At 36.4% G+C, this 9573-nt stretch overlaps 1 protein-coding gene across 1 annotated transcript in view; it reads left to right on the top strand.

Annotated features, from left to right (window-relative positions):
- The first annotated feature begins 3857 nt into the window (after nt 1-3857).
- The window catches only part of LOC113746557 (intracellular protein transport protein USO1-like), a 7142-nt gene continuing 1426 nt past the window's right edge, over nt 3858-9573 (top strand). Inside the window, exons 1-5 of the mRNA XM_027282650.1 lie at nt 3858-4145; nt 4490-4603; nt 4689-5231; nt 6738-6872; nt 9196-9247. Coding sequence (XP_027138451.1) covers nt 3959-4145; nt 4490-4603; nt 4689-5231; nt 6738-6872; nt 9196-9247 — 1031 coding nt within the window. The 5' untranslated portion in view covers nt 3858-3958. The remainder of the gene's footprint in view (nt 4146-4489; nt 4604-4688; nt 5232-6737; nt 6873-9195; nt 9248-9573) is intronic.

Below are 9573 nucleotides of genomic sequence, written 5' to 3' on the forward strand. Positions count from 1 at the left end.
GGTAAAATACAATACTATAAAAAAAGAGAGAGGCAAAAATGAAAAATATAAAATACAAATGATTTACAATCTATCTATCTATCTATCTATCTATCTATCTATCTATCTATCTATTTAAAGATCCTGTGGATAAGATTTAGGGGACTCTATTTACACAATATGACAGAAATATAAACATAATATGTGTAACTATGTTTTCATTAGTGTAAAATCATCTGAAAATAAGAAAATAAAAGACTTTTATATCTACAGATGCTGTGGATCCTCTTCCACAGAGCCCACTAGAACCCACCATGCTACATGCCACTAAATCCTATTCACTGGTCCTTCAATGTAGTCTTGTGACTTTGAATAATGCTTGAATAATTGGCCCAGTGGTACTTGAGAAGATTGAGCATACACATGCAGAAATATATAGGATACTCTGTAATTTGTTTTTCATTAAGTGATATCATTTAAATATTATAATCAGGGGCACCTGTTTAATTATTTTAAAGCATAATATTTACATTGAACATACAGTATCTGTATCATAACCTATTAATGTGGGATGCAATAGGCAAACCTAGGCCTATCTGTCTTAAGTGGTCTGATCTTGGATTGGAAAAAAACCAAACATTGCTTGTCAAGTCATAGTGATATTTGATAAAGCAAATCTATAATTAATGAATATAATGTTTTGGAAGAGGATGGATTGTGCTGTGATTGCTTACAAATTTAACTGTTGATGTGAGCAACAAAGCAACATCACTACAACAAAGCTCAGTTGAGATAGATGATAATAACCAGTGTAACAATATTCTGTAAAAATGTATTTTAAAGAGAAATGTGCTAATGTAAAACGACTTGTTTGAGCAGTAACAGAATGTAAAATTTGTGCACAGAATGTTTGAACATATCCCACGATGTCATCTTGGGGCTTTTCTATCACAAACAGTATTCCTTTTAGTCAATTTATAAGATGTGTGCCATGCATGGTATACCTGCAAAGACTGAAAAAAAAAAAAAAAAAAAAAAAAAAAAATTATTAATTTCACACTATTGATATCAGAAAACAAATGTCCTCATATAAGTAGCAATGGTTTCTTTTACTGGGTTGTATATAAATTAATACAACCCAGGAAAAGAAACAATTGTAAAATGTGCCAAAATAACATTTACAGCACGTACTGCTCAGCGGTGTCACATCCAACCATTCCCAGCTCCACTGTTAATCAGGAATAATTAGGCCAGTCCAGGTTTTTACATTTCTTAGGCTTCCGTTCTGTTTCAGAGGGAGAAATATTTGAATCAGCCTGAATACAAAGCAGAGTTTTAATGCCCCACACTCTTAATGTTGTGGAGAAATTGCTTAAGTCAATGGTCAATGATGAGGTCAGGGGGGAAGAAAGTGTTCAGGAGCCTCTGATGTCTTATGCTGTAATATTTATTGATGCTTGGCCAAGGAGAATTAGAGACACTCTCAAAGTACATCAGAAGTGCCTGAGTCGGTCTCTCATTCTGCTGAACTCATGCTGGTGGTCAGACTTTAAACCCCTACAGATAACACCACAAATGCTATATGCCCAGAATTAGTCAAAGAGAATCTTTTTACTCATGCAGGTGTTATTGTCAGGATATTCTAACTGTTCCCTATCAAAGCCAAACAATTAAAACTGCCAAGGACCTAATGCAAAGAGCCAAACTGACTAAATGTTGACCTTGAAACACAAAACCGTGCTCGCAGAGGAACAATGAACACTGCGCTGCATACTTCCTACTTTTTACTTTACTTTACGACTATAGCACCTCAGATATACATGTTGTATCTGATAGTTGTATTAGTAGTGGATATTTTCACTTACCACAAAGCTTCCTCAAGTGATCAGTTTCTTTGCTCCGTTCAGTGTTATTGAGAGTCATGTTATATGCCAGTGACTGGTTTCCCTCACTTCTCCAGTTGGTTTTGTCTTTCACTATTGTAAAAAGGGGAACAACAAAAACAAATGAATATTCTCATATTTTATGATATTATAACATCCCTATTTCTTGTGTGTTTATTTTCTGTTCTTATTACTAACATCAAACACAATTTGGAAAAACTCACGTTGATCTCTGAGGCAAATGAGGACCACAATTAGGACCAGTAGAAGTAGATACACAACACACTGAATCGCTGAGTTTGTTCTGGAACAATTCCTCCTCCATGAGCTTGCACTGACCACAGACACTTGAAAATATAAAAATTCAATATCAGGTTCAAAATGTTTAGGACTGCCAAGAATTTTTACATTTAGCTCAACGTTACCTCAAACTGCCATTCATAACGTAACATAAATTGAAACAAAAAACCTGTCCATACCTGGGTGCTGAGCCACTGCAGGTCTCGTTACATTTTGTAGCGTGCCTTCCTCCAACCACGGGCTGTCATACACTCTCAGGCTTTCTGCACTGACATAGATATCCACTATACTCTCCTTGTCCTGATCAGGGTGAAAGGTCTTGGTGATACCAGGCTCAGTGTACGTGTCCTCCGACATTATTTGTCAAATGGCTATCGTACATTAGTAATCCACATGAATAAATTTTCACTGCTTTCACTACTGTACTCAGAATTACAAAGTTTGTTTTTAATCTCATGTAAGAGCTGTGCTCTTTTTTCTGAAAGAGGTTGGACATCCACACTGATTACAGAATATAAAAGGGGAATAGCAGAATGGGAACTCAATTTGCATTTGCGTCTCTGCTTGTTCCTTCTAAATTTACCTGACCATCAGTAACCTTTGATATTTGATCAGGTCAGTAATGAAGGGGACAAGAGACAAAGAGTGGTTCTACTGTGGTTGTAGAGGGTTTTGAAACAAAGGCAGAATGACTTTTAGATAGTTTAAAATAACATGTATGTCTACAATTTAAATATAAATGAAATTAAAAGTCCTTTACAAACCTCAGAGCAAGACACAGAAACACAGGTTAAAAGGATAATTCTGATTTTTTGAGGTGGGGTTGTATGAGGTACTTATGCATAGTCAGTGTGTTACCCACAGATGATGGCAGTCAGTGCACTCCCACTTTAGAGAGGCCGACAGACGTCCTGGCACAGACAGCCCTTTCCCTTGGCATTAGATTGTTACAAACAGCGCCGGTTCTGGCTACATTTGCGCCCTGAGCGAACACCACGCCACGCTCGTGCGCCCTCACGGAGACTGCGCCCTGGGCGGTCGCCCACATTGCCCATAGCTAAAACCGGCCCTGGTTACAAATGTACAATTTACATATTCCTACACCTAACCTCAACTGTGCCATAACATAACATAATATGAATATGAAGAATATGCTCACTCCCTCAGCAGTCTTAAATTGATATTGATTTCTTTAGGTGGACCTTTTTTATGTTGCTAAAACACATTTTTCTGCAGCTTCTCCAAACTGGGAGCACGCTAACCACTGCATACTGTAGGTAAAACACTGACTATCATAAGTGCCTCATACAACCCCATTTCAAAAAACAGTCTGAAAACTGAACTATACCTTTGAGTGATCATGTGACTTTGACTGACACAACACAGATTTAAACCCGTCTTAAACCTTAAACTGCAGCTAAGCTAATGATGACAATATAATAGATAGAATATCATTAGTATGAAATATTTACACTGCGATTTACATGCTGTAATTTAAATGTAGCAGAAAGGTCTATACAGATCCAGTTACTTTTCCAGGTGAAAGGAAAATATAGTATTCCTCGTTTTATTGTTGTATTTTGACTAAAATGTTAACGCCTGGACATTTAACTTGTATCATCTGAATTATGACAAATTATTGTCTTCCTCTATTTTCTTCCTTTTACTGCCTAAGAGACCTTTGAGTACTTCCTCTTACCCTGCACTATAGTATGGTGACATGAATGCTAAAATACAATTGGACTGGTCCAAGCAGAATAGAGTACATCTGAATTGAATTAGGGTGAGAGAACAATATGTCTGAAGATCTCTATGCCAAGGTAGATCTCACCAAAAAAGTTAGATTTCAGACAGCTGAGAAGGAGGACACAAATGCAGACAACAATGGTAACATCGATAATGTAACGATTTACGACAACTACTGCGCAGAAGGAAGCACTCCACCGAAATCACCGGACAACGGCACTGACGACCAACAGCAAAGTATCTATCTATCTATCTGTCTATCTATCTGTCTGTCTGTCTGTCTGTCTGTCTGTCTGTCTGTCTCATATATACTACATACATGTGATTCTGTATTTAAGATTATTTATTTGTTTGCAATGCTGAGGGAAGATTACATTTTATGTTGAGGCTTTTTGGTTTTCATTTTGTTACAGCAAATTTGTAAATGTACAATGTACTGCTTCATCAAATGAAATGTGTGCACATAAACATTACTCAGATAATGTATTCTTAATAAAGCAGAACATCCCTAATATTATTAAGTGTCAGGTAATTAATTATTATAAAATGAACTCAGCAGCACTGTTTATTTGTGTCCACAGCCACTTCAGTCAATGTAAGTTCAGGACAGAGGAATCTTTTCAAAGCTGCTGCAGTGTTTCTGGGGCTGCTGTGTCTTGTCCTCCTGGCTGCAGTCATTGTCTTGGTAGTTTTATGTAAGTATATAAATTCATCAAGTCAATACTCATTGTACATTACCCGTATGATATAATTGATCTTTGTGCCTTCCATGTATTGCAGGGATTCAAGACAAAAACAACTGGAGGGTGAGCAATGAGAAACTGACCCTGAAGACAAGCGAGTTAGAGGCCATGAACAACAACCTCACCAATGAGACAGACAAACTACAGACAAGTTATCGTGAATCGAAAAACCTCAATCACAACCTGACCCTGAAGATAAGCGAGTTAGAGGCCATGATCAACAACCTCACCAATGAGACAGACAGACTACAGACAAGTTATCGTGAATCGAAAAGCCTCAATCACAACCTGACCCTGAAGATAAGTGAGTTAGAGGCCATGAACAACAACCTCACCAATGAGACAGACAAACTACAGACAAGTTATCGTGAATCGAAAAGCCTCAATCACAACCTGACCCTGAAGATAAGCGAGTTAGAGGCCATGAACAACAACCTCACCAATGAGACAGACAAACTACAGACAAGTTATCGTGAATCGAAAAGCCTCAATGACAACCTGATCCTGAAGATAAGAGAGTTAGATGCCATGATAAACAACCTCATCAGTGAGAGAGACCAACTAAAAAGTTTTATTTTAGGTGAGTGAAAGTATGAATGATGATTTTAACTGAAGGAGTAGTTTGACATTTTGTTCCCCAGGAAATCTGTCACAGGAGCGATACCACTCTCAAGTATTTACAAAAATTATATAGTTGGAGTTAGCCACCAATTAGTTTAGCATGGAGACTGTAAAAATATCAGTGTTTTGAGTTTGAGCATGAGTTTTGATTGCAGTTGAACATCTGACTGAGTGGGCTGTTAAAAAATCCAAGAGGCAATTTTAATTACATGAAATATAAAATATGCATAACTACAATTCTTAATCAGAGCACATACAGAGCACTAAATTGTATTTTTAAAATTCATGATATGATATGTCAAACAGCTGTTTGTGGTTTACAGCTCTCTTCTCTCTCTCTGACATCGACTGTCCCTTCACTCCCCTGTTGTTTCTTTTCTTGTCTGTGGAGTCACGCTCTGTTTTGTCTATCTATCTCCTCCGATTCCATCTCTATATTTTGTACTATGGGGAGTGTGGCCCTGTAGTTACATGTATCTTGGCCAGTAATTTAATTGTTTTTGCTATTTTTTACATAAAGCTTAATAGGAGCAAAAAAAATACAACTAAAATAATTCGGCCATATTCGCTAATTACAAATGCTCACATAACATGCACAATCATTATTTGCAATATATAACAAAAAACTACAATGTTGTCCCATCATAAAACAAGAGTATGTGTACGTGTGGCCTTGGCTAAGGGCCATATAGTAACAACTGAAATCAGAAATGAAATCAAACTAAACTCGAAGTCTGGCTGGTTTGGCCTGGAATCAATCAGCTATTCTGGAGTCTCCTGAACTTTCTGATGGCCTGCACTGCACCAGTGGAAGCTACGTTAAAAGTGACACGTACCAGACTTGTTGTGATAAAAAGGAACCTGACTTGGATAACCTCAGACTAAATGTTTCTGTGCTTGCTTTTTCTGGTCTTTCGATTTTGTGGGCTTCTAAGTCTGGTTACATTGCTCGCTTGCCAGCTCTGGCTCTGACCCAGTTCACTCTGACTCGCACCTCTGACTGGCTTCTTCCCATGGCAGCACTGGCGTGGCTCATTGGTATTGTAGTATTAGGGGCCAGCCAAAATCACAGTAAACAGATTTTTCAGAACGAAATTTTCAATTATTAAAACTGGTGGTCAAACATTAACCAACATGGTCATGTGCCATAAGTGAGACACCTGTGTTTCGATATTTTAGTAACAGTGAGGATGTCATAAACATAAATACCATTTTTTAAAAGGCTCACACAACTCTATTGAGATTCTGCATAAACACATTTCTATACACCTGTCTCATGGATCCTGTTTTATCTTGCCCTTTGTTGTTTGAATGAAAATGAGTTTAGTATCATAGTTATATTCACTAATGTTTCGCAGAGAACGTTTCAACCCAAACCAACCAAACAAAACATTTTCAAGATTTTATTTATTTTATTTTTTAACTTATTTGAGGTATCAGGTTGTTGTTTATTTTTTTTGTCCAGGTGAATTAGGATGGGTGTATTTCAGCGGTAGCCTTTATTACATCTTTCTAAAGAAAAAAGACCTGGCAACAAGTAGAGATGACTGTCAGCAGAGAGGGGGCAGACCTGGTGATTATCAACAGCAAAGAAGAACAGGTAAGTTTTTATTGTGTATACATGCATGTGGTGAAGCGGTGTGTGACTGAATACCAAGACAGCATGTAACTGTTTGTATTGTACTTATGCTGATGACTGTTTTTCTGTCAACAAGGGCTTCATAATAAGTTTCAAGCAACACTTTGGATTGGACTGATGACGAGACAGAGACACAGACAGCGCGGAAGTGGGAATGGGTGGATGGGACCTCGCTGCATTCAAACACAAGGTTTGAAGGTGACTTAACTTTTTCATTGTCATGGTGCAATTAAGCTGGGTAAAATTAAAATAAAATCATTCCCTCTTAGATTTAGGTTTTAGCGAGATTTCCCAGCTGCACCATTGTGTTGTTTGAACATGGGATATATATGCTTTATTTAAGTCATATATTTTGTTTTTGGGGGTTTCAGTTCTGGATGGTAAAGAACCAAATGGTGCTTCAAGAGGAGAGGCTGCGTAGAAACTGGGCATATAATTCAAACAAAAGCTGGAATGATGCAACATGTGGAAAAACAAATTCCTGGATCTGTGAAAAAAGATTACCTTGATAACTCTGCATTTAAACCAACAAGACAGTGATACTCATGTCACATTTTTCAGTTTCACTTTTATTACAAAGACCGAACTAACATGTGGCTTAGAAAGCTAGTGTATCTGCGAAGTTCTCATTAACACACATAGAATCAAATCAAACATGAAATGTGAGGGAATTTCTAAATTAGCATGCCACATATGGGTTACACAGGGTCAGGTATGTCCCGAGATCACTGTAGGGACAGTGTTAAATCTTAGATTGTTATGGGGACACTGACTTTTTCTCCTTGAGATACAGATCAGCTGTATGTTTGCATTTAAAAAAGCAGGGGGCATTCTGATCTGGATATTGATTTCTTTGAGTGGATCTTTTTATGTTGCTAAAACCATTTTTTCTGTCGCTTCTCCAAAGTGGGAGCATGCTCACCACTGCATACTGTAGGTTACACACTGACTATGGATAAATTACCTTATACAACCTGACTTAAAAACAAAACAAAAACTGAGCTATCCATTAAAGTGATAACGTGACTACAAGGAAAATATTTATTCTTTATTTGTATTTTTTTTCTAGTTTATTTTTGATTTTTCTTATATCATCTGGAATTATGACAAATTATTTTAAATGAGGTTGTTCTTATTCCCAGTGACCTTTCTCTATTTTCGTTCCTTTATACGCCTAGGAGACCTTGATTACTTCCTCTTACTCTGGCGATTGTATGGTGATATATAGATAATAATAATATATATATATATATATATACACAAAATACATGTACCCCGAGTCTGATTTGTTAACAGCAACACTTTTTTTCTAATTCTCCTTATTGAAAAAAATAAGTCACTGATATACAATATATATATATATATTATATTAAATATATAATATATATATATATAGATATATATAACACACAAAATACATGTACCCACGAGTCTGATTTGTAACAGCAACAGCTTTTTTTCTAATTCCCTTATTGTAAAAAAATAAGTCATGATATACAATAAATATTAAAACTATTGTGATATTAAAAAGAAATTGTGTATAGATTATGCCTCTTCATATACTTTCTTTCTATCTCAAATTGATGGTGATAAGGTTGTGATTTGTATTATTCATCAATCAATTAATTAATCAGGTAATTTTACTTAGTTGTTTGTTATTTTGTTATACATCACAAACACGACAAACAACTAATGAATATTAATATTTCAGTATTTCAGCCCAGCAGTTTATTTATACATGAAAAGTACAGCACAATGATAAACAACTTTGTTTTTTTAAAAAAAAAAGAAGATATAACAGTATGGGTTTTTTACATGTGGAGAGCAAAACAGACGTGGAAAGTTCAGAGAATATCATAAAAACATGATCTTTAGAAGTACTTTTCACATGTGAAATGGACATTCCTTCCACAGTCCAAATCATTCCATGTTTTTAAAGAATTAACCAGTTTTTTCCTGCAGGCTCAGCACAGTGTTCATTACGGTGATAATTGTCTGGCTGTCGTGCTCTCCAGAACCTAAAAAAACAAAAAATTAAACCATTACTAAAATATAAGAAATAAACACTGCTGACATCTGTGAATTATACTTCAGACCATGTATAATCAGATCCCACAAGTATGATTTAACAGAACTTGAATATAAACAAACACAGATACGCAATATCACAAAATTTAAAACTGTAATAAGAAACTACTTCTATGCACACCATTCTTTATTGTTGATATAAAAGCACAGCAGAATTAGAATCTCTTCATCTGCGTTATTTAACCGTTTAATTCAGTCGACTTAATCCCCAGAGCCAAACCAAGACAGCTGGGAGCCCGGGCTTTATGGTAAAATATGCAAATTATTTAAGATTACAAAATCATGTAGGATTGCATTTTATTGCGATCTGCTATCTAATGGTCACAAATGGGCACCGCAAGCCCAACTCAACACCAACAACACTGGAGAGTGCGTCAGCCACCAAAAAGTTCACAACTTCACAGGAAGCGTTCACTCCATTGATCAACGTTTGGGCTGAAATCAATACGTTTCATATTCTGGGCATCGGCAACCCGGAAGCTTCCACATGTGCAGTGTCGTACAGCACTGGATCAAAACAACACAGACAAAACACAATCAGAAACACAATCAGATCAGCAGACCAGCACAACCC

This window comes from Larimichthys crocea, chromosome X, assembly GCF_000972845.2.
Source record: "Larimichthys crocea isolate SSNF chromosome X, L_crocea_2.0, whole genome shotgun sequence".
NCBI classification, from domain to species: domain Eukaryota; kingdom Metazoa; phylum Chordata; class Actinopteri; family Sciaenidae; genus Larimichthys; species Larimichthys crocea.